Genomic DNA, 27,071 nt, shown 5'->3' with positions numbered 1-27,071 from the left:
AGGCAAAGGGATGGGTCACAGAAATTAAGAAGAAAGTGTTGAAAGTACTTACTAACAGACTGAACTATAGGGATAAAAGAGGTAAGGTTGTAAACCTGGAGAAAAAGTGTTGCATCAACCAAAAGAAGAATGTTGAAAAAGAAGTTAACTTTGAGCAGGGAAAATTTAATTTAGTCTTGGGAATAATGAATTCAAGATGAACATTTAAATCTTACAGGCAATTTAAGTAAGAATTAGAGTTTAGATGAAAAGATAGGGCTGGAGATACAATTTGCCAAATACTGTTCATAAGTTCAATAGTACTATTGATGTAACATTTTAAATGTTAAGTTTAATGTATGAAACACTAAGAAAAAGTTAAAATGGCTGATAAACGAATCCTATTAAAAGTAGAGTATGTGACTGTTGGTTCACTCGTGAGCTGGTCCTACTAAAAAAGGATGATACTGTGTAGCTTGTCACACTAGAGTGAAACTCAAGTCAGTTAACTTCTAAAACAATCTAATGTACAACCTAAGAGGTTCTGTAACTCAGGGAAGTAGAAAAGAGAAAAATGAGAACTCTTTAAAGGCAAGGTAACCTTGGAATAGTTTCTTTGAGGATGACACAGAAACGAATCAAAAGCATTGGTTTTATTCTCCTTGTGGCATATTATTAGTTCTGTAGTCCAGCTAATAGCTTTACCAAAAGAAAGCTCCCACAAGCTATCTGCTACCTGAAAGAGTTAGTAAGCTTTCGCCAGGTGCCTGTCAGTAAATGATCTAGCCTTCAGGCCACTTAATCTCTGCAAATAGGATAAAATCTCTCATAGCTGAGTTCATTTTCAAACATTAAAGCCACAGTCCCTTCAATGCAAGCTGGATGCACTGGCCATGTGAAGACAGTTGATACCTGTTAAAGTCATTGTGGTTATAAAGTATAAACAATAACCTATAGCAGGGAATCTCAAAATGTGGTCCCCAAGACCCAGCAGCGTCAACAGCACCTGGGAATTTGCAAATTTTCAGGCCCAACCTCCGATACACTGAATCAGAAACCCTGTGGGCAGGGCCCAGTAATCAGTGTTTTAATAAGCCTTCTAAAACCGATTCAGATGTGCATTAAAATATGTGACCCATTGATCTAGAGGAGCCAAAATATTTCTATGCAGCTTCCATACTACATGTATAAGAAAAGCAATGAGAGTGGGTGGCCAAAATTCAAGACTGACCATTTCCCCAAAGATTATATTCAGGAAGAAGAGCAGGAGCTCTCTCCATTATTTCTCCATCACATTAAGCCTGTTAATGACCTCAAAGTTAATGAGGGCATTGAAATGAATGGGTCAGCTAGCATGCCTCAAAGCTTCCTTGTGTATGTAACTTAGAAATTCTGTATTTCTACATTTCTGCTGTGTAACTGTGAATGAACACATCCTTTCACATAACCACATTCCGGTTTACCATGAACAGACAACAATGCTAAGCAAATCATAAAGAAACTTGATTTTGTTTGCTTCGGAGCCTGTTCTCTTCTAAAGGATTTCATTTCTTTGAGATTGAGCTGCTTTTTACTACCAAGTAGGGGAAAGTATGATTTGTCCTAGGTAAAAGAAAGGATATACTGATGTGCTCATCCTCAGCAGATTGGTAAATCAGAAGCAGAGCACATGATGGAGTGTGAGGCTGCACATCCTCAAGCCATGCCTCCTTTATTTGATCCATGCTCCTCTAAAGTTACCTTCAGAATCAGCAAAGAGAACTTGGATGGAAGGACAGAGGCAAATCCCAAACCCCAAATATGCAAAGGGAATGACAAGGTGAAGCAGAAAGCTAAGCAAAATGAAAAATGAAACAAAGAAAATAAGAGGCATGAGATCAGAGCTGACTAATAAATTAGAAGGGCACCAGTCAAGTCAATTATATAAGGCAGTCCTCCCCACCTTTCTTTTTCTGGAAGAATGCCTTATGGCTCTATCATTTTCCTTCAGTTGAAGTGAGTGAGGCAAGTGTTAAGATATTGTTTCATAGAGGAAAACACTTGAGATTCTGGTATAAAGGGCAAAACCTGGGGCTTTGATGCTCACCTTGAATATAGTGACTATAAGGTTTATTTCATTTACTTATCTAAAACCTATGGCCTAATCTAAATTTGCTTCTGCGGTTATGTGGAACAAACTGCTTCAGTTTGCCTTAAAACTAACCTGAGCATCTTTTAAAGTATTCATCAATAAAGAGTCTTCTGCAAATTAAGATCCTGTGAATAACTTGTGCTTGGTTTTCCTATGCCATCTTTTGGTACCAGAATATTCCATGGGAAGGCAGGTCTCAAAACTCCACTTCTACAAATTTCTACTCATCAGAAAAATTCTAAAAGAGGCTTGACAATTCCAATTACTCACTATGTGCCTAGCAAAATTAGCAATTTAATGAAAGAGGAAAAAGGAAATGGATGAGAAACAGGAAAGGAAAAAATGAAATAAGAGAGTATTGAAAAAATTTATTTCACAGAGTTGATAGGGAGTCTCCTGATCATTCTTGTCCACATTGCTATTCTTTCCTCTTATTGAGAACTCCTGCAAAAACTCGTTGTATACCTAATTCGGCACTTACTATAAATGCACATGGTGGTAGTTACATCTACTGTATATCTAGTATTATGTTAAGGTCTTAATTAGCAAGCACCTTGAGGGCAGGAACGCTTGTTACCTTCTGCTCCTTTGGGCCCTCTCTAGGGCCTGGCTTGAGCCTTGCACTTAAGGTCTAGTGATACTGAGTAACTGTAAAGCTAAGTGGAGACGTGGGGTACACTGTGGACCAAACTTAGAATTAATTTGGAGTAAAGGGGCATAATAAAAAGGTGCATGAGGTTGTACATCTTTCAGAATATGTATGTGGGTAGGAAAATTGAGCTGAAAAATGAAATATCTGATCCCAGATGATAATTTCTTCCCCACTATTTATTCCTGGTCAAGGTTTTGTTTTTTCGTTTTTTTCTTTTTTTCTTTTCCTTCCAGCATCAGCCAGGTACAGAACAAGAGGAAATAATGATTTAGTTATTGCTCCAATGCTAAAGTTTGACAGTCATCCAGAGCAGGTTCCACTGTTCGTCCCTGCATGTCTTGGGCCTTAGCAGCTGTGCACAGAGCACCATGGCTCCAAGGGCCAGAGTGGGGGCCAGTGCTGGACGCCTGAATTGTAAGCGAGAGAGATGAAAGGCTTCTTCTCATGTAATAACTGACGGCCCTCACTGCCGTTTGAACTGTTTACAGACTGAGTTAACGATTACAAGCAATGTAATCAGAAAATTCTTACCCACCCGTCAGATAGTATCAAAGAGCCCTTCCATGCCTGGCTGGAGTCCTTCCAAAGCACCTCACAGAGATGCCGACACAAAAGGAGGAGTGTTCAGAACGTGTTCTCTCTCTTCTGAAGCCAGAGGAAGACAGAGTATCAGGCAGGAATCAGGTGCTGAGGGGGCCGAGTTTCCAGGACTCCTCAGGACTGGGGAAAGGGTCAAGGTAAGCACTGGGGCCAGGAGAACCAGATTCCTTTATAAGCAGTTGAAGAGGTGTAGGTAAGAGTCTTCACGGCTGGCAGCCAGAGGGTGAAGAGGGTAAGGAAACAAGGCCCTTGAAATGAAGCAGAAATCGGCACCAACACATGACAGAGAAGCCCCTCAGACAGATCTGTAAGGCTGGGTGATTTTTCTGAGGCAGCAAACACAGGAGAGAGGGAAGTATATTGTTCTTTCTTAGGGCAATGCACAAGTTGAAAAAGAACATCACCTCAAGACTGGGATAGTATAGTGCTTGAAAAATGATAAAGAAAGTCTGGGGAAGCTAAGAAGACACCTCTTTCTTGGGGTGAGGCCCAAGAGACTGAATGACATCTGTTTGAGCATTATCAAGTGTTGTTCACACACATACATATGTGTATTAACCATGATATAAAATGGAAAACTGGTTAACTTATGACAGAAAAATAGACTTAATACCCATAATACCAGAAAAGCTTTCTGGGAACAGCAAATATTAAAGAGTACTCAAGCCAGGGAACACTGAGTCTAATTATTAATTATATACTAACTTATGGACTCCAAAGGAAGGTTGTAGAAGTTTTTATTTCCTTAGTAAGTACTGTTGGCCTCTGAATACATTTGAAAGTGGAACAAATGGCAGCCCGTAAATATAAGATTATTGCATAATCATTCCAGAACTATTATCACCACTACAACTCAAAGAGGGGAATACCTGTCTTCAAAATCTAAGGAGGGTTTTGGCTTTTTTATTTCCATAGATGTCCTGATGTTGAGGGAATAGACTTTATAATTTATCACAAAATGCTCTCAAAAGAAAAGCATTTTGAGGACAGTGGATACAAGTCACGCTTTCTATCCATATATGAATATAATCATCATTCTTACATTATGCTTCCTTGAATTTCCTTTACAGCTTCAATTGGATATGGTTGTTTTATTCTCCTGTCCTAACTTGCTGGGTAATGTTGTTCCTATGGAGCAGCTGGTGACCCACCCTGTGTAGCGGGGGATACGCCTTCACGATAAAAGACTATTCTTCAGACTATCTACCTGGAGGTGGAGATGAACTTGACATTATTTTGATTACTGTGTAGGTCAGGAAACTGATTTGATTGTTGAGATTCACCTTAATGTTTTCTATTTTCTACAAAAGACTACAACCCGTGCACTTACTTGCACAATGCCTTGAATAGAGACCCAACTGGATATCGCTGGGTTGTTTCAGAGAAGCACTTCTAACATTCTTTAGACTCCTATCTACTGGGGATACTTTTTTCTCCTGGGAAAAGATTAGAGTTCAGTTTGATTGTTAGAATAGAAATCAAAATCTTGTTTGCACTGAAACTGTAGGAAGAATGGGTTAGTGGTAAGCTTGAGAGGTAAAATTACAAAAGTAAATCCCATCAGTTGATGGTGAATTTTATGAAGAAATCCAGATAATCCCTTAGAATTTGGCCCCATACTTATCTAGAATATAGACTCAAAGAAGGAAGAGATCATGTCTCCAGGCTTTCTTTTTAGATGGTTATCAATGACTTGATATCAGAACAAAGAAAAGTAACACACTGAATATTGTACACATGGAGAGAAATAATTTAGAAAGTTATTAGGGAAACAGAAGTGAGCAAGAACTTAGAGGGTGATATCACTGCAGTTTTGAAATATGCAGAAACATGACAGTCCAGCAGTCCTACTTTCACTGTGCGGGTGAGGATACGCCTGGAGCTGATACGCCTTACTTTGTAGAGCAGAGGAATACTCAAGAAGTTTAAAGCAGGCCAACAAAAGGATAGAAAGACTTGAGATGATTCACAGGGAAAGGCAGGGGCCACCTAGATGAATCCTTTTATGGATAACAACAGGAAGGCTATGCGATAGTTAGTTCCCCAGGAACAGGACTGCTCCAGATGCGCTGGCTCCACTGGAAAACCAGCTTCAACTCTAGGACTCCTGCAGGGTCAGGGGAGTGGGAAATGGTCCATTTTCATCCTCCCCATTCCTCTTACCTTCAGGGTTGTGAAAATCTATGGCGGCATAATGATTCAACTATTTTACAGATATTCCGCCTTGTCTAGAGAGCCAAACTCTACCACAGGGTTCTTGACAGTGGGGCCTGGTGCTGTATATCAAGGGGAAAACAAAGTTCCTTTTCACTTTTCCATATAATAGGTTTGCATGGACAGATAGACAATATATGGAATATTGTTACTAAGAAACACGCATTTCCTTCTTCACAAGCTAATTACTACAACCTCTGCCTTGAGTACCTAGCAAAACTAGCAAATATTAAACAGGATCTGAAATTCCTTTGGGGAATAATATCAAGTAATGGATCTGAGGCAGCCAAGTGATCTGTCATAGCATGACCTACCTATTCCAAGATTATAGAAATGGTATTGTCAATACGGTGCAATATAATGTGATGGTAAGTTCCCTAGCTTTAAACTTATACATTATTCCTGATCAGAGGTCTGGATTCATGTAAGATGTATCTAAATCTACTATCATAGCAATGGCTATGAAGTTATTCATTCTTTATAATGGAAAATTTATTATTGTGTACACTTGAACTCCTAGAGACAGTCCTAGGTCCCTGATAAGTAAATCTATCATGGTAATGAAATCAGAAAGCTATAAAACACAAAAATATGAGCGACATTCATTTGGAAGGAAGATCATGTTACTTAGTCCCTCACCGTAAAGATCAAGTGTTAAGCAAATTCGGAAAAAAAAAAAAGATTAGACTGGTTCTGCAGCTTAAGAAAGAAAAGAAATGTGGTTTCTCTAGCTAAAGGTTTTCTAGATGATGTAGGAATGGCTGCTTAGAGACTGCTTTCCAAACAAATTTGCAAAGGGGTAACTATAAACATTTCATTGACACATTACAGTAAAATCCTCTAGGAAGCAGCTTTACCATTGAGGATAGAGAAAACTGCAGGTGCTGTCATTTCAGTTCTTCTCTTTCATTTGCTGTATTTTTTTTTCTCTAAAATCTAAGCTTTCATTTGGTAGGGAAGTAAAGAGGATCTTTTTCTGATGGGAAGATACAGCTGTCAACATGTAACCTGGCATGAGCTGCTGTCACTGTAGCTTCTAGAAAACTGTCTCCAAATGAACAATAGCAACAATACACCAACTTATTCAACAAAATGATGGTTACTTTACCACACTTATGGAGCACATACAGCGAACATGGTGCAGTACATGGCACAGAAGGAAATTAGCCTGCTCATGAAATCCCTACCTAAATGAGACTAGCATAAGATGGAGAACACAAAAGTGAAAACAAATTGTCAGAGTGAGAAGAGACATTTGATTTGAGCATGGGCTCAGAATTTTTAATGATCGCAAAATGAAAATGAAAATGAAAAGAAACAGAGGTACCATTATGTAGGTTAAAGTTCTGAAGGAGAGAGCCCACACAACTGGGAGAAGAGCAGGCACAACCTAACAGGAAGACGGAAACTAAGCTCCAGCATGCTGAATCTGTGACAAGTATGAAACAGAAAGACATCAGTTTCTGAAGAGATTAGATTTGTTTTCTGCTACGTAAAATTAACTGAAATTATGAGTGAAGAGAGAGCTTCAGAGGAAAGGATCCAGAGGGCAGACTATCCTAAAGTCACATCCATTTTGCATGTGATCATCCTCTCAATAGGCAACATTTCAAAGGCCAAATTAGCTTCAGGGTCTCCAAAGACAAGTGTTTTCAGAGACTGGACCACAGTTTGCTTAGAGGAAGTAGCGGGATTCCCCTAAAGGATTGAAATAAATATGCATTTAGAATATATTCTATATTCCATATATATGTTCTATATATAATATGAATACCTATTCTATATATATAGCATAACATTTATGAGTATATATATTATTCATTCTAAGCATGAATTTTCAATCCTTTATGTGTAAACACATACAGCATGTACATTAATGACCACAGTAGTTTCAGAGTTGTTGGCATAAATACTAAAAATGATGTTAATTTCAAATAATTTTCTATTAGTGGATGGCATGATACACACCATCCTCATCTTCAATTTCCTACAGAATAGGGTGAGTTTCCTTTGGCTCTGATGGAAAATTTTCATTTTTTCCCCCATGTCACACTTACATGGTGAAAGCTAAGTTTAGAAATTTAAAAATCTGTGTGTAGACATGGTGTGGGGAATCACGGGGAGAACAGTGTATCACAGAGAAGGCACATAGTGGATGTCTGGCAACTTGCTGCACTGATGGACAGTGACTGCATTGGGGTGTGGGTGGGGACTTAATCATATGGGTAAATGTAGTAACCACATTGTTTTTTCATGTGAAACCTTCATAAGAGTGTATGTCAATCATACTTTAATAAAAACTTAAAAAAAAAAAGAAAAAAAATCTGTGTGTAGAGATGCAGAAATTGCAGTAGAGGTTGAAAAAACAAACTCAATTGAAAAACTAGAAAGGAAAAAATATACATGTGTATATAAATGAACTTTATTGTAGGATAACCATTTAAAATCTGAAACAAACAATTCATCAACCAGGGTTACCAAGAATGTGTCCCTTTTTTTTTTTTTTTTTTTTTTTACAAAATAACAGGGCAACCCCAGAAACTCAAAAGGAAACACCAGCGAGCAGCATTTTAAAAAAATTGAGTGATAATTCTACTCAGTTCTCAAATACAGCTGCTAACCAGGGAATAGGATATTGTGATTAGCACAAGTTCCTTGAATATAGAAACCACAAAATAAAAGTTTGTGATTAATTTAGATTTCCAAGGACCAAGAAGTAGCACTTTTAAATTCAATCTACACTGTTGAAACCCTTTCTAAAATGTTTTGGTGTATTTTCCTGCCTGAATACATTACACTGAACACAATTTAGCCTTTATTTGGTATCCTTGGTATTTTCTAACACTACAAGGATATCATTATAGTCATTTTAGGATGAAATAATTTACATTCAGAAGTACAGGAGATTGAGCTGAATTTATAATGAATGTCCCTAGGAAATTCTTGTGTTATTTCTGGAAATTCTTATATTATTTGTTTTTTTAGATCTTTTATATGTGTTTCTGTCTTTTATCTCTAAGTCATATACACAGTGCAGAAAGTCCCATTTAGTTTGGTATTTATTCTATTTAATGAAGTATGTCCTATAAAACTCTGTAAGTATAAGAATTATAAGACTTAAATAAGTACAAGAATAAGAAAATAACAATGTAAGGAATAGTATTGGAAATAAAAACTCAAATGATCAGACATTAAATTAAGTTTGCCACTAAGATTGCCAAACTTGCACAACAAGATATCCAAAGACAGAAATCGGAACAATTTAAACACATTTTCAGACATTTCGACCATAGAAATGCAGGCTAACAGTCATTCATTCTTAACACCCTATTGCTTAGGATCTGAAGACTTTGTCCAACAGCGTCAATAAATGTATAAAGATATCAAGAGGTAAAGGTCAAAAAAAGAAACCATTGAACTTCAAACAAGGCCGCTGGAAGTGACCCAAAACATCACATGCTGGGCTTTCCTCTTTAATGATAATAACAGTGATATTGAGTGTTTATCTGTGCCTTTATTTCAAAGAGCTTCAAATGCCTTGCAGACATCTCTAACTAATCTTTATTAGGCCCTGGAAAGAAAATAGATTTCTACAAGAAGTACCTTCAGAGAGGAAGGACCTGTCCCAAAACCAATCGGAGGGAAAACATTGTCCTTTTCCATCTTGCACTGTACACACTTGCCTCCTGACTCCTACATCATGTGGCACTGAAGTGTTCAAAGGATAATAATGGTAATTGAGTTTGTTTCTAAAAGACTTACAAGCTATGTGTGTTTAATCATAACAGGGAACAGGTAAATAGGAAAGATGAGAAAGCCTATAATTACCTTTATCCTATTATTTACCTATTTTGGGAGAATACTTCAAATTGGTAAAATTATTGTCTTTGGTAAAAATATTGTCTCTCAGATGGATCAAAGTTATTGTCTATTGGTAAAAATATTGTCTCTCAGATGGTTCAAAGGATGATCTTCACCTGAAAATGATTTTCAGGCCACAAATATTTGATAGGTGCTATAACTGAAACTGCTAATTCTCATTTTTCTCTAATACTTCTCAGATGGGCAACTGGGAGTCTCGGGTTTGTGGGATAATTTCCAAGCAGGCTATAGAACCTTATCTTCCAAGCTTCAAATAACTACATGTTGGAACCAGAACAGTATGAGTATAATGAACTGTCTGCAAGGCATTTGTAATTAGCTCCTTTCATAATCCTGAACTCCTTCCCTTCTAGCCCTTAGAAAACAGCTGTAAACCTACACAGGAAGCTTAAAGCTTCAGTATTCTGAGCAATTGTTTCAAGGTAGCAGCAATTAAAAGAATACGCCAAAATTTCAAAAAGGGAAATGTAAGAGTCTTGTGTAGCATGGTTCTAGGAAATCTCTGACTCAGAGAAGTAAAAAACATCGAAATAGCTGCTTTGTGTTCTATCAGTGATCACCTCGTTGATCATGAAAGAAAGCTAATGGGCTTACCAAGGTAGAACATAACAGCCACATGTACAAAGGTCCAGGGAGGAGAGCAAGTGATTCACCAAGCGAGGCAGTAATAGTACTTAAGTTCCCACCCAGAATCTATACACTATTAGTCATTCTCTGAGCCATGAAGGCTACCAGTTACTATATTACGGTACTATTTAAGCAGCCTTTTTGCCTACTGATTTTGATTCTAAATCTTTGTCTTTTTAGCTACAGAAAAGTACAAATAATTTTGCTTAGCTGTTTTAGGATAATGCCAAATTGAATTCAAATAGGTTAACTGAGCCTAAATCAATAACCTACTAACTTAATATTTTTTACAGTAATTAGGTGAATAAGAAAGAACTCAAACCTAATTATTTAATAATAATTCAAAAATAATTCTCATACCTTATTTCATTTCAGGTAGGCAGTCTATTATTATCATCCCCATTTTACTTATGAGGACACAGGCTCAAGGGGTTAAGCAATTTTCCTTAAGGTCATAAAACTAAGAAGGATCAGTGCTGAGATTAAAACACAAGACTACTGAGAGCTCTTTTCACTGTAGAATGTTGCCACTCATTTTAGAATGCCCTTTATGTCTTATTATCATATTATATCATTATATGTGGATACTGCTCAAAGAGTACTATTGGTGGGCATATTATCTTCAATTATCTGATTGGTGATAGGAATTATGTTGTTAGGCCAGAAGGCCTCCAATTACATATAAAGTTAGAAGTTAATAAAGTAACTCTACCCTAAGGGAATGCAAGAAACACTGATAATTCAAAAGGAAAAAAAGTCCTCAGCAAGGAAATTAGATTGCCTCCAAAACAACTGCCTAACCAGCATTCAACTGTTGGCCCGTAACTCACGTTTCTGGGGAAAGGAGAAAACAAGGTGCACATGGTTGCTTCTCACTCCTGGAAACACTGCCTGGTGTTCTGACTTGGCGGGTATGTTCCTGATTTCTTTTGGGTAGATCATCCTCTCCTTACTACGTGCATAAGGCACAAGGCAATTTTCAAATAACAAACTGCCAAATGATTCATCACATTGGATAGATGAAATATTGAAAACCCAGTGAATCAGAAAGTTACATCTCCTCCATTTGATATGCAGTAAAATAATTACTGAATATGATATAAAAAAACTACCTTGTAAGTCAGTGGAAGAAAGAGCATTAGTCCTTCTGAAACTGGGATATCCAAGTTTTGGCGTGCATGCCCCCACTGCTTGGGTGCCAAGTACTATAGTTTCTGGGTAGAGTTTGGCTACAGAAGAAAAATCCAATCTTCTGGCAGTGCTTACAAGGCAGGTGCAGTCAAAAGAACTTGACTTTTGATTCCATTGTCTCTTCCAGGACAGGTGGTTTGGTAGAAGTATGGAATCCTGCCAGATAGGCACCAACTCAAACTTCCCTTTAGAAAACAAAACAATTAAACATGGAAACAAAATGCCAAGTCCTGTTCAATACCTTGAAGATTGATATTGCTTGAAAAACTAGGGCATTTTATACAACAACATTAATTTGGTTCAAGTATATACATCAAGTCAAGAAAAAAGATTACAAATATGAAAGGTCAGCTGCAGATTGAGCTCGTCCTTTATAGTTCAAGTCCTTATTCCCCTATATATAAATTAAAGGGATATTCTTACATTTCTGTGAATTTTACCCATATATTCTTAGGGTGAAACAAACAAACTGTAATCTAATACCTGCATAGGGGTAACCCAGGCAAATTAGCACTGCTAAGTGGAATAAAAACATTTGGCAAATGCTGCCTACCCCCACATCCTGACTTACCGTCCTAGCACAAACTAGTGTATTTAAAATTTTGTGAGAATGGTCAGTTGATGATTCTAAAAAACTACGGCATGTTAGCTCAGAAGAGAGCAAAATAATAGGAAGGATTGTTCTGGTGGCAAAGATAAGACAACTGACATGTTTACCAGGTTTGTCTTCAGGGCAAGCCTTTCTAATTGATGATGTAGGCTCCTGACCACAAGGACACCATAATAAGGCTCCGAGGAGAGCTCAAAGAATCCTTGTGGGAGTACTATAGCTGCCACCATCGGAGCCTTTTTGGTGGAATTCTGTTTCCAACCATTATATTGTGGCTGCGATGAAGGGATTGGAAGAGACTGGAAGTCTTCTAGAGCAAAGACTCTCTTCTGTGCCTAACCGCAGAACCAAGGTGAAAAGAGCAAGACTGTACTCTGCCCAGGGCATAACTCTGCCTAAATCTATCCTCTCCCTCACTTTATTTTTTCAAATACATGTTTTTGTTCTAGGAAGGTAAATTAGATAATCTACAAGTGGCTTCCCGAAAAGCTTGGAGAACTCATGGATTCAGTGAAGGATATTTAAGAAGATGCCATAATCTCTGAGAACAATGCCCTATAAATGTCCTCAGTGTAAGAACCAAGATATTAAATGAATCGTTGCTCTTACCCAGAAATTAATTTCTTCAAGTTATAGTCTTAATTCTCCCAAGTAATAAATGGTCTATTCAGGCCCCGGAGATGAGGCTATGAAGCTAGTACTTATGGTTGTGCCTCTTTTTGCCTGACTCAATTAAACAGTTGAAATCCAAAAGTAAGCTCCTCCTTCTACCTGCCAAGACCTGAGTTCAGGCCCTCAGGGTGCTGAGGTTTTCCATTATGGAAGAAAATGACATCATCAACACACCTCTGCAACAGTAGGGAATGCAGGGAATGTGGGTCCCAACATGGGTGAAATCATCAACTGCCCTGGGAGGAACCCCAAATTCCCAACAGTTGAAGTACTGAAGGTTAAAAAGGTTTTTGTTGTTGTTTCAAGTTTATCTATAGATTTTGATATTTCTCAGTATGAGGTTTTAAAAGGACAGGTAGAGTATAAGGGTTCATTTTTTAGTAAGAAACTGAGGAACCAAACATAAAAGAGTTAAGCCAGAGAGAGGTACTCAGCTCATTTGTATCTTACTGGGGGTACACCCCACCAAGGAAGAACAGAGAGTTAGATCAAGCTCTCTCCCAGCTCTGAGATTAATATATTCTTTGGGGGAACTGCTAATGTTACAATTTTGCATTCAAAATAAATTCTAAGCACTCACGTAATCCCCCAGTCTCCTCCAAACTTTCTTTGATGTCCAACAACTAAGGACAAGGATCTTTTGATTAGAAAACAATTTCTTTGGTTGGAAGAAAATTCTTTGCAGGGCGTGAACAGCAGGAGAAAGAAAAGATTTTTCTGAAGTGCAAACTAGTTGGAAACCCCCTGGGGGAAGAATCAGATTCTCAGTTTTTGAGAGGAGCGGGCCTGCCTGTACTAGTTGCCTCTGCTGCAGGCCTCTCGGAAGGCGCTTTTGTGTCTATGATATGGCCCTCGGCAACAGCACGGCAGCCCTTGTCTTTTTTTGCCAGCGGAAGTTTTCCAACTCTGGGATATACAATGCAGAAAGTCATACTTTAATAACAAGGCATAGTAACTAATCAGATAGCTCCATTTCCACTTCTCCCAGATGCCTCCAGATGCTTACATGCCAGAGTTCTATCCCCCAGCTCCACACATGAACACCTACCAGCTGTTCTGAAATCTTATTTCTAGTGTTACTCATCTTATCTCTAATAATTCAACTTCGCAAAGTATTTTCAGATCAGATGCATCATTCTCCTTTTACCTCTAAGACCCACACTGGCTCTAGGTTATCTCTGGCTTTTCAAGCTCTTCCAAAGGTGCAGATGTATCTAGATGTAGGTTCATGATTAAAGTCAGTGTGGGTTGGCCACTGGGACAAACTTGATGAAGGATTTAGAATATGGGTCCTCAATCCACTACTGATATTTTAAAATATCAGAGGAAAAACTCCTTTTCATTTGTGTTAACTGAATGTAAGGACAGCACAGGACCAGAGGACTAGGAGCACAACTGAGTCTGATGCTTAGTGTTGCTATCAGTTTGTCGTGTGACTTTAAGTAATTTGGTCATATTTTTTAAATAAATTTCATCTCAGGGAAAAGAAGTAAATAAGCAAATTAAATGTCCCTTTAGTGTAATAAGTCTATTTCCAGAATAAGCCTAAATCCTAAATGTTTAGGGCTGTAAAAGAGCTTAAAGATTATTTAGTTATACCACCAACCCTACCCCAACAGATGAAAGTGACCTGCTTTTACTTTTCAAATGGTCATAAGGCACCTATGGACTTTTCATATATCCATAGAGGGACAACTAAATTTCAAATAATCTCTAATGATGATAAAAATATATGATGTGGAGCATATAGTTTGTTAACTTCAGAGCAGGTAATAACCTAATGTCACAGCAGATATATATAATCTTCTACAGTCAGTGTCTGTATCCCTCATAGTCTACTAAAATCAACATACTTTAGAGAATGGGAATAACAGATACTAATGACGAAAGTCAATAATAAAAATAAAAACCCTTTGCATTAGAAACAAACTTTGCTGAATTGAGATGATATTCAAATGCCCTTCACCATTTAAAGTTTATTTCTTCCTTTACGCAGTATGTGAAGAATTAAAACTGAACTAGTGCACTATCAGTTCAAACAGAACTCCCAATATGCTGAATTCCATTTAAAGCTGAATTTTGTTTTAATTTTACTACAATTTAATAGGAACATCTTGCACATTTAAAAAAGTCAGCTTGCAATTTGAAAAGAAAGTCCTGGTGTTTAGTTATTAGGACTTCTAAATAAAATGCTATAGATGAGTACTATACATGCAGGAATATTTATACAGGTAATACTATAACCTACATTTAACTGATAACAGTGAAAATGAGAAGGTATAACTGCTTGGGTTGTAGTTGTGCTTTAGCTTTAAGCTGCTTGAAGTTGCCCAAGTTAAATGTTATGTTTGTTTTTCTTCAGTCATAGGGGATCTTGAGACAGAATTACCAGTCATTTGAATGACTACTGAAAAAAATGAAAAGGCATTCTAATGCATTTATGACTGCACCTCTCATTTGGCATTCATCACATACAGCTTTCTGCTGTTTTCCTCGTTGGACTAGGTAAGGGTGTTGTTTGCTGTATTCCTATAGGGCCTGCCACAGCATTTGGTACACAATAGGAGAACCCACATTATAAGACACCAAGACAATCCAGTGCAGCCCTGAGTCTCAGTAAGGTTGTTGGCCTAGACTTTATAAAGAGCCTCTATTGCTTTGAGGAGATGATCTAGACAACAGGCTATCTGTTGTGCAGTGATTCTATAGCAGAATAAATGACAGACACATGCACCATGTAAATTAATACAAAGTTGCAGCAAGGTATTTTTTGTTTGTTCACTCATTTAAAGTATGCCTTCTAGTTGACTAGGAATCAAAGAGGAAAGAGACCCTAGGGCAATCTACAATATCTTTTTAATGGAATGTTCGGGGGAAAATCTCTGCCAACACCTGCTTTTTAATTGCTCTGCAATGACCCCAAAAAAGTTTTAAATAAATAAATAAATAATGTTTGCTAAAAATGCCAACCAGTAACATACAGTAGTAGATTGGCAGCTCTTTGACTGGCAACCCGCTTATCTCTCTGGGTCTATCTCTTCATCTGTAAAGTGAAATGATTGAATTAGGTGTTCTTTCTAGCTTTAAATTTGATAATTATATTTCTAACAGCCTGCTGCTCTGCCCTCCCCACAAAACTGCATATTACCTTAAGAATGGAAAAGTGAATAGGACTTACTCCTGGCAGAGGGCCAATAAAGTCCTTCACCAAGTTAAAAAATAATCGGCCATAAGAATTTTAAAGTCAGATAACCAATATGATTCTAAGCAGAAGATATAAAACTGAAAGAATATGAAATCTGAATAATGTAAAAGAATTTTTTAAGTAAAAAATGGTTTTAGGGAAAAAGAATGAGAATCTATAAACATTTTTTAGGAAATAGCAAGATTAGTAGACATAAAGCATAAGGCCTTCAGTCTCACCCAAATTATTCTACAGAAATAACAATAGCAACAATTTCTCAATTATCTCACATTTATATATGCACAGTAGTACCCTTTTGATATATTAGCAGGCACAAAATTTATAGGAATATGATAACTGAATGTGCTACTTAAAATTATAGTTGTATGACGGTTGATTTCCATCATAACAGAAATATCCTAGAATTTTTTAAAAACCAGTGGTTTTGAAGATAGTTATGTTGTCATCTTGAACAACTATCACTACTTCAGATTTGGGGGTTAGTATTTCTAAATACTCTAATTTCCTATCTCCAGAAAAAATGTGAGCCTTTGTGTTTACAATTTTTAAAAACCTAACTTAAGTAATTTTGACTATTTTGGTGCTTCTGGATTTGCAAATTAAACACAAATTCTAACATATTAAAAAGTATCAAACAAAACAAAGCAAAAGGTATTCATGAACAGTTACATTTAAAACCCAGAGAGAAATAAGAGTATGTAAAACAGCTTATCTGTTTTATTTTAAAACAAATAAGAAAGCAACAATAAGCCTTTAAAAAAAAGGTACAAAGTTTTCTATTATACCAAACAAAAATTAAAGGGCCAAAGGAATCCTACCCTAGGGAAAGCAATGGAGCTTAAAGGATAGAAACCAACAAGATTAAAGTAACCAAAGTTAGTTTTACAGCCTCTGTTCTCTGAATTTAGTAAGCAAATAGACACAGGGAATCACAATTGTTCTACTTATATCAAAACAAATAAGTAAAATATCCTTTATTCTTACAGGCCTTTCAGTGGAACCACCAGGATGAACAGTTGTGAGCATTTCCCCATTGATGCACAGCTTCACTTAGTACTTGGAGAGCACTGTTCCTTTACTACGCAGAACCAGATCTTTATCAGACACCAATTCTTACACCTAAGGCCATCTTCGGTCAGGTCAGCCTTCTTATAATTGTATCATAATAGTGTCTGACTCTAAGTAATGTATACAAATACTTTTTTATTTAATTAAACTGAGGTAAATTCATTTTGAGAATTTAGTTTCATTTCTTGAAAATATTGGGAATATACTCGGATAGCAACCATTAATCTGGAGTCCTTAGATCCCTACATGTGTCTCAGACCCTCTCAACTCACTGATATTTTATGCAGATTGTATGCTCAGTACATATGGTCAATAACTTTCATCACATTCCGAAAGAGGCCTGTGATTTTTTTAAAAAAATGAAAAACCACTATGGTAGGGCATCTTAAAAGCAGAGCTGAGAATCACAAGTTTAAGGACTAAGAAGGTGAGGTCCTTTGAATATATGCTAGTATCTTATAATCATAGATGTATCGCCACTACTCCAATAAATCTTTCATAGAAAACCAGAATTTCCTAAAAAAGCAGGGGTTGAGCTATCTGTTTAAATAAATGCTATATAAAAAGTCTATTAAAGTAGCATCTCAAACATATTGATTATAGCCATGTTTACAATTTGGAAATAACAATCAAGGAGACACTATGCTCTCAGTAGTCAGAGGAGCAAAGGATTAGAGCATGTTATGTCAAACCTAAAGCACTCATAATAATTGACTTCATGATATACTTAAAAATATGAGATAAATAAATCAGTTTCATCCTAGAGTTATCTCCCAGCTGCCAGAGTTACTCAGCACTACCATAAAATTCTTTGTTTTCATTCAGTAAATATTTATTAAGTACCTACTTTATCTAAGGCACTAAATATATTAAGGCACTATTCCCAAGAATACAGCTCTGAACTAATGAAACAACAGTCTCTGCTTTCACAGAGCTCACATTCTACTGAGGGGACACAGACACCTACAAAAGCAAAACATTACAATATGTCACATGGCAGTAAGTTTATAAAGAAAAGAAAAAACAAAACAGGGAAGGAGAATATGAGCCCGGGAATAGGAATAGTCTTTAAGAATAGGAGGATCTAGGGGAGGCCTCATGGAGAGAGTATATTTGATTGACACTTGGGGGTGACATTTGAGATATTAAGAGAAGAAAATACCTGGGGTATATGTAGGAATGTGTGCAGGTAGGAATATGCCTGGTTTAACTGAAGGACAAAAAGGAGGTCAGAGTTACTAGAGTAGATGAGAGGAGAAGGAGGTTAAAAAGAGCTAGACCAGATCGTGAAGGGCCTTACAGGTCATTGTAAAGATTTGGCTTTTACCCTAATAACAATTCTCAAAAGAACAGCAAGTGCAGGGTTAGAGCATTAGCTCATAGAACTTTTTGAGAATAAAGTTGGCAAACTGCTTCACCAATAGTTTTTTAATTGAATTATCACATTGAGCAACATGATCCAAATGAAAGATATCTCAGCCATTGACAGCATTTCAGCTTTTTAGGATTCCCCCTCAATAGGACTGATCCTTGAGAAATCCACATTTTCAGACACCTTAAAAATTGTATTACTCATCTATCTCCTGCAAAGTAGATTGGATCCATCTCTGTGCAACTTTGTTCTTGGATTATTTACTTGCTTGCTCTCCCCCATTATGTTTCCTTTTCTGTAAAATGGAGTAAATATCAAATTGACTTGTAGATATTTGTGAACCATTTTAAGCTTCCTGGAAAAAATAACTATATAAATTCAATGGAACATCATTATCAGTCTCTTCTATAATGATACCTTGCTACCAATTCTGGACAGTTACAATAGTATATTGCTCATTATATAATATCTTTTTCCTCTACTGTACTTCGCAATTTAAAGCGAGTTAAGAGAAATAAAAGAACATAAGAACATTGCAATAAACACTTTTCAGTGACTTAAATGTAAAGGCTTTCTATTAAAAGACAGGGAAAACCATTAGCCCCAGGAATATCCTTAATATTATAGAAAAAGTAAACTATGGCTAATTTTTAGATAAAGAAAATTAACACACACACACAACACACACACAACTTTATTATAAAAACCAAGGAAATGCCTACTCTCAGAATCAGCTAAATGAATACTAGCCTGTTAGGGGGCAATAGCCAGGGGCACAGCTCATTTGTTATCTGTTAACCAGAGATTTAGGAATTTGAACTTACCAAAATTTTTGCTGGAAGTCCACACATAGTGTGGAACTACTACATATACAAATCTGCTTGATGGATGCTTATAAAAGAGTTATCTTCTTAACTTGAAAAATTATCATTAAAAATATTCTGCAGCTTCCTTCTCTCCTTTGAGTCCAAGGCTTCTAACAACAAAGCCAACCAAGTCAAGGTGGCTCTGAGCTGGGATTACAGGAGGTAAGCCCCTAAAATTGTGCACACAGAGGAATTTGTCTAATGGTGTACTTCTGACTATGTTCCGAAGTCAATTATAAATCAATTGGATTTTCTGTACCATCATTAACATAAATAACTGAGAGCTGACTGTACTTTGAACATGTACACTTCTTTCAAAGGCTGGCCTCAAAGCAAAATTGCAAAATCTTCAAAATATTTGCTTCCAAGGAACACTAACTTGAGCAATGACAGCTAAACACATGCCATTTCAGTTTCTTATGTCAGGTTCCTGTATTAAATAACTAAACCACAGGCTATTATTATAAAATGAAGAGAAAGGTAATAATGGTTGTTACATTAAAAGGGAGATATTGAGTAAAAAGACATTCTGATTTACAAATATCTTTGTCAATGAAACACAAATGAGAGAAATAGAGGTAATACAGATAATTTGAAGTTAGCAGGATATAATGTATTCTGGATCAGTCTCAGAGAATACTACTCATCATTTTCATGCCTTGGTCTATTCTGAAAATAAATTAATCATTTATACAAAGCCTACATTGGTGCTCTGTTCATCTGTGGCATTCTTACATGTACAGAATTTTAGAGCTAGAAACACATGAACTCTAGGGTTCAAGTTCCAGCTATGCTACTTACTAACTGCATGACCTTGGCAAATATGAACACTTTAAGCCTCAGTTTCCATATCTGTAAAATGTGAAAAATGAAGGTACTGTACTTCTCACATGAAGTTATGAGGATTCAAAGGGCTAATACATGTAAGTGCATACCACAGGTATTCTATGCACTATTATATTTCAGCCCCTCAATTTTACAGACAGGGAATTTAAAGCCTAGAAAGGTGAAAACGATTTTGTCCCATATCATTCCAACTACTCAGTGGCAGAGCTAAAGTTAAGTTCAGTTCAGTCACTTTGCCAACTACAGTTTGCTACACAGCATTGTCTCTGGTTCTGGCCAAAATTTTAATTATGAAGTTTTCTCTCCCTCCCCCAAAAGTTCATTTCAGGCCCTGACTACAAATAAAATAAAAATGCAAAGATGGGATAACTATGTGCTGACTAATAGGTAAATTAAGGGGCAAGCAGAGACAGCGTGCAAGGGGGAATTTGTCAGGGGTGTTCACTGCAACTGGCCAAATGCTGAACTAGCACAGCTCCACTGTAGGTCTGAAGCCTCAGGGCAGTACATTCTAATCTTGATCATAACTTTATCCTGGAGTCTAAGAAAATCCAGGACAACCAGCTGAGCAGGAAGAGTATGGTAGTTAAAGAATTGGCGACCTCTCTTGTACTCCATTAAGATTCTTCTGTTCTTCTGCTTTAAGAGGGAAATTTAATTTTCTTGTCCCTCAAAGTAACATTTATAAATATTTATAATGTTTATAAGTAAGGAATAAGAATTGAGAAGGAAAATAAAACCTGTAATCATTTTTAGAAGTGGTAACAACAATACTATTAGAAATAATAGAACTAAACATTGTTAAGAGGTAAACAAACCAGAAAGCTGGATAATTAGACAATGCATAAATTTCAGCACATTTTCCATCTACACTGGTATACACCAGGAGAAAAAGAATATTTAAATGAAAAACAACAACAGAAAGAAGTTATAATCACTATCATTTATTCTTCTTTCTCAATCATAGCCAAGTAATTAGGAGATCTGGAAAGCTTCCTTGGCATAGATTCTTGAAATTTTTTTGGTTTCCCATTTTCCCTTTCTTTTTTATTGACATATAACACTGTATTAATTTTAGGTGTAAAACATGATTGGATATATGTATATATTGCAAAATGATTACCACAGTTTAATTGTCATCCATCACTATACATAGTTATAATTCTTTTTAACATGGATTTTTGATGGCTAGTTGGGGAAAATATTGATTAGAGGACAGTGGAAGGCTATCCTAAATATGAAAATAAAATGGAAAACAAAGATTTTTAAAAAGTAGAAAGAAATCACAGGAGAGGAAGAGACAAGAACTTTGGCAAATGTAGGGGAAACCTAAGAAGTAGACACTTTAAATCTTCAATTTTAAATGGCAAACCCATCCGCATGGTTTCAGATCCTGCATCTGAAATGATATGGTACTGCAAAGAAGTAGCTCCACTCTTGGCAAATAAAAAAGAAAGCAATATAATTTGGTCAGAACTAAGATGGGAGCTTGAAATAGGAAAGAGAGGACTTGAGAAATGAAGGGCATTGAGCATAGGCAACATTTCCTCTTCTATTGTGACTTTCTTCTAGTTCTTTAAAAAGAACATTCATACCTAAAATTTTAAACGTATCTTGTGAAATGGACAGTACTGTTGGTAAAGAGAAACCTAAGCACAAAGAGTGAGTAGTAAGAATCAGGACAAAAAATTCACCAAGACCTTGCCAGGATATACAGCAAGCAGATGAAGTTGAGACAAGAAAAATTATTTTAGAGACAATTTTATGATCTAGTTTATTATTGAACAAACTGGGCCAAAGGATGTCTCTCTTTGTCTAAAGAAAATCAGACTTGTAATACAAATGAAAAAACCAGTTAATTTGTTCTTTATGAATTGTACATACCCTGAATTAACTGAGCAAAATGTAAAGAAATATCAGATTATCTGAAACTCTGGGAATTCCAGAAACCACAAGGTTATTATTATTTTTTAAAATATCTGTTCTCATACCTGTACATTTCCCAATGCAAAACATCCCCAATTTTACAAAGACCTGACTACATTTTTGGAGACAAACTTAACAAGCAGCTAGAATAATACATAGGTAGAAGGATACATGGAATTATCTAAAATTCCTCAAAGCCAACAGAGAAGACCGCCTTTAGATTTGTGACACCAGGGTACAGCTCTCCAGCAAGAAAGCTAAAGCACAACTCTGGGAGATACAGACAGAACTTCAGTTAAATGGAAGGCTTGGTTAACCACAGTTGAGTAAACCTGAGTTGCAGCGTAACCTGAGAAAGAACAAACAGCATACATTCTACAAGTAAAACCATGTGTCCCTAGCAAGGAAGAGTTAATCAAATAGTGGATAAAGAAGAATTGATGCCTATCATTCAAAAGGCTGCTCTTGTTTTCTTTTTAAAAAAAGTCTCTCATAAGTCCTGGTTATCAAGAAAATTTAGTTACTATTGGGGATTAAAAATTGATTAACAGACAATAAACCAGGACCAGTACTAAGAGTCTCCAGAGATGAATACTATAGGCTAGTATACAAATTAATGACCTAGAAAGAGCTTATGTGGACAAAAGAGGTGAAGACTGAAAATTGCTAATGAGGCAGAACTACCCACTGCAAATCCTGAAAGGCTCTGCTAAGTAATAGATACAGTGAAATTCCCTCACAGATCCCATTCGCAAGGTAAAGAATCAATATTTAAAGTATAGCAATAGGCTCAAAATTTAAAAAAATCAGCAAGATTTACAAGAGAAAAAGGGGAGAATAAGAAAAGATATAAAGATTGATAAAATGAAAAGTGGCAAAGAGAATGGCAGCTAGTGCCTCTCATATCCCTTTCCCTCTGTGAATACACAGAAACTTAAAGTAGAGCTTTGTGATTACAGAAGATGAAAAAAATTAAGAGGGGACACTATGAGCATATAATTAGCCCACTGAACATGCTGCCACAGGACATCAATAAGGCACAAAGCTTAGTGTGACTCCTAAAGACTTCAGAGATATCAAAATATGGTTTTAGAGTAAAATTATTTAGGATAAAAAAATGTAAATAGAACACATTCCTTATGCTTCGGGTACTAGCTAGGCAAGGTCAGGAAGGAAGTTTCCTTTCCAATTGTATTCACAATAATTTATTATTTTAATTTTTAAATATTCCTAACTCTATACTAGCATTCAAATTAAATGAATAGACTCTTATCTAAAAATTCTTATGCCTTTTTTTCCAGATCCACTCTTTCTACCTGCTTATTTTTACATAGCAGAACCTTCCATTTCACCCACTTCTACCTCACTTATTCAAGCTTCAAAATATTGCCTAAGAAGTGATCATGAACAACCAATAAATCATATATGTGAAATCTGTGAATCTGTGTTTGGAAAAGAGTTCTATAATTCGTTAAATTTTCTCACCTTCTCTCTCTAAGTAGACACAAATTTTTAAATTCATACAATACTTTTGGTTCTGCTCATATCACAAAATTAAAATCTGAGCTCAGAAACTGAGATAAATCACATTTAATAACATTTTGTTACAGCAAGGAGCTATAGCAAAAAGTGTCCTTTTACAAAATGAATTTTAATCTATAAGCAATATAATTTTATAGAATAAGACACTAGAATGACACATTAAAAAGGTCCACCCCTTTGGGCCCTATCTTCACCAGGGGGAATGAGCAATTCATCTTTGAAATGCTATGACCCCAGTTAATTAATAAATTCAACACATAAAGAGTAGGCTATGAATGAGTTATAGGCAAAATTCACAGCCTGAACGCCTAAGAAACTGTGTCTGATAAACTCTGTGAGTCAATAAAAAACAGATGTTAAATTGAAAATAATAAAATTATGTGTAGTCAAGACCAAACTGATCAGGAGGCAAGTTTATAGCTTGTTTCCATTTTGTAATACAGTCCTCTCCATTTTGGGCTTAGAAATAGGTGCCACACGTGGTATAAAGCCAGCCGCAGCATTCAAGCTTTACTGAATTCAAAAAATGACACAGTGATCAAATGTGTTCCAAGGGCATTCTAGATTTCAGGGTGCTGTTGACCATTAAAATCAACCTCCTTACAACTGTAAGAGGACGGATGATAACTAGACTTAAATAGTGATCAATTTGTAGTGCATCTGAATATTGAATTATTATGTTATACACCTGCAACTAATATAATGTTATATATCAATTTTAACTCAATATAAAAAAAACCCAACCTCCTTAATGCTCACTTCAGATTCAAACAGGATATAAAGTACAATCCTCAGTTCAGTTAAATACGAGCCGATATAATTCATCTGTCAAAAATAGGGTCCAGAATATATCACTTGTAAAGTAAGGACATCTTATGTGTATCTAAAGAGGCAATGTAATACCAGAGTTAAAAATAAGCATGTGCTATTCTAAAATACAGGATTTATATATCTTTTCTCAAATATAAAATAAGAATTTGCTTTAGAATGCCAATAAAGCAATATTCTTAAAAAGTGGAACAAATAGAAAGCTAAGCAACAGAAGCTCTTGCACTGAGAGAAAAAATAATAAAGGTATATTTCAAACAGATGGAAAGTGAAATATAATAAAGTTATCCTTACCTGCATTAATTTTCCTTCTGCTGGAGTTATCTCAGCAACGCCAGCAAACACACCTTCCAAAGTGAGATTCAGTTTTCCTGTGGGGTCCTTTTTCAGGGGAATCACTCTGATAATAGCTTTTTGCTCTGCTGATCTTTCAGACTCCACTGCTGCTGCCAGTACCAGTCCTGTGGGTCCAACACCTGCCTGCAGGGTGGCCATCAGCAGCCAGGGCCAGAGGGCAGCCAGCTGCAGCTGATGGCCACCACTCATGCTACCAGCTGCAGCAGTGCGCTCCGGCCGTACATACTGCTACCACGAGCGAATACCGGAGGCAGGTTTTCAGATCCAGACCAATGAAGGAAAAGGCAATTTATGCTTCAGTTTCAGAAAGCCATGCCATTCTGGCCCTTCCTTTCTCTAAAATACATTCCCAAGAACAGGTGGCATTCCTGATCTGGCAGGGAAGAAAGAGGGTGTTTTCAGCCCACTTCTGCTGCAGGTATGTCATTTTCTCCCATCTTCACTATGATTAGTAAAAATATCACCACTTCTCTTTGGAATTTGCAACTTTGCTTGAGGTTGAATGTCACATCCTGAATTTTTATTGTATCAGATCCCTTGGTGCTGGTCTTCCATATGCATCAAGTCGCTGAGCCACTAAACCCAATGTTAATGAACAAAACAAGGCAAATTAAGGCCATGCATAAGCTGCGAGAGAAAAACTCCAGCTCATTAAATGAAGAGATCGTCCTTTTTAAGCCACAAAATTCATCGATGGCAAAAGACTAATGATCACAGGATAATTTTTTTTAAAGGGGGAAGGAGAGGGAACAATATTTCAGGTCACACTTTAAGAGGTGTCCACAATGCTACACATGTATTCATCAAAGTTTCCACATTTAACTGTATTTCATTGTAGCCAAAGTTCTAGGCCCACTGAATTTATAGCACTTTTCATTAACTATCTAAATACCATATTTTTTAATGTTTTACCTAAATTTGCCTATACATTAGATGCTAATGTACATGTCTTCACACATTACAGCATAATCCTGAGCATTACCTTTTCAACATTCATAATTAGAATATTCAAAAGTAAGCTTTCAAATTATTTTTCCCAGTTAAAATTCATATTTCCATCTCTATATTCCTTTCTCTTTTAGGGATTCCAGCTTTTATTCTCTTGCTTGAGAATGCTAAGCACTTTGATTTCCCATGAGATGCTTTTGGAAACTACTTTATTATCCAGATCTTATAATCTGTAATTTTCTAGGTTCATAAATAAAACAAAGGGCCATTCGTAACACGTTTTCAAATTCCTTGGGGAGGTGGGGAATAAAAGATTGGGGTAGTAGGGAGGTGATTAGTCTACAGGCTCTAAGGAGAATACCCTGAAAAAATAAAAATAAGCCTGAATAGAGCAGATCTGTGCTATTTCTAGGCACACTTGAGAATTTGGGTCTTTGTACAAACAAAATCTCACTCTAAGAATTTAAAATGTGCACCATTAAATATACATGCACGTCAACCACAAAGCCTGCTGTGTTCAGAGATCAAGTTAAAAAAAATTTTATAAAGTCTTCATAATAAGTGTTGAAAAGCCAAGCAACTGAACATGAACCTGTTATATAGATTCTTTTCTTTTGCTGAGGCAGAGGGAGAAAAATAAGAATTTCAAAAGAAATCTGCAAACCTGTTGCGCTGTCGGGGCCACTGGAATCCACGGGGTTGAAACAAATTCACTTATGCTTTTATAGATCCTGCTCAAAAAAGGTTTCAACTGCTTAACCAAGTACAGCTCATTCTTCCTTCCACCTTCTTACTCTGCAACCAAACCAAGCTCCCCACACTGCAGGTAGGTGCCGAGAAATTCCGCGGCCTGAAAAAATAATCCACGCAGGTCAAAGGCAGATTTTACTCCAGGGTTAAAGCTACTGTCCCTAAGAACTCTAAAAACACTTTTGGAGGATCCAAAATTATTTCTGAAATCTCCTGTCTAGTAAAAGTTCTTTTTCTCCCCGAACAGCGTATCAAATGATCAAATCCTGAGAGAGAAAAGAAGCAAAGTAGCAAACACATCAGCAACAAGTCACTACTAGGAACACAGAAAATCCCAGAGGTAGAAAGCAGTATCTCTGAACCATGGACAGACTTAGGAAGTTCGGAAGGATTCGAGGGCTTCCCTTCCAGAAAGACAATTCTGGATAAACTCCCGAGAGTAGGAAGCCTGTGGTTTGTAATTGGTGTTCTACCTCTCCCTCCCTGGGACTGAAATCACGCTCTCTACCTGCTGACACAAAGTGAGGGTGGAGCAGCTACAGGCAACCACCCCCCGTCCCGCCCCTCCTCCCCCTGGCTGGCTGGGGCACGGCTTGGGTGCGCGCACACTCGAAAAGACGCCTTCTTCGGCTCGCTTCTTTCACAGCTCCTCTGCTCCCTCTATTGAGTCACAGCCAAACTGCATCCAATTCAATCCTCAATACCTTTATTGGGGTAAGCAAGATACCACCTGTAAATTAGGGACAAACAGGTACTAAGCAGATTCTGCATCCAAGAGAATGGAGATGGTGATAAGAGGAAATAA

At 36.8% G+C, this 27,071-nt stretch overlaps 1 protein-coding gene across 1 annotated transcript in view; it reads right to left on the bottom strand.

Annotated features, from left to right (window-relative positions):
* Positions 1–26,770, bottom strand: part of RNF43 (ring finger protein 43) — a 65,734-nt gene extending 38,964 nt beyond the window's left edge. Inside the window, exons 1-2 of the mRNA XM_017660449.3 lie at positions 26,181–26,770; positions 24,506–25,144 (exon numbers count right to left, since the gene is read on the bottom strand). Of these exons, the coding sequence (XP_017515938.1) occupies positions 24,506–24,757 (252 nt within the window). The 5' untranslated portion in view covers positions 24,758–25,144; positions 26,181–26,770. The remainder of the gene's footprint in view (positions 1–24,505; positions 25,145–26,180) is intronic.
* Positions 26,771–27,071: the final 301 nt, after the last annotated feature.

The sequence above is a fragment of the Manis javanica genome, chromosome 4, assembly GCF_040802235.1.
Source record: "Manis javanica isolate MJ-LG chromosome 4, MJ_LKY, whole genome shotgun sequence".
Taxonomy (NCBI): domain Eukaryota; kingdom Metazoa; phylum Chordata; class Mammalia; order Pholidota; family Manidae; genus Manis; species Manis javanica.
The sequence above is the reverse complement of the archived record's forward strand: the minus strand, read 5'-3'. Positions and strand labels throughout refer to the sequence as shown.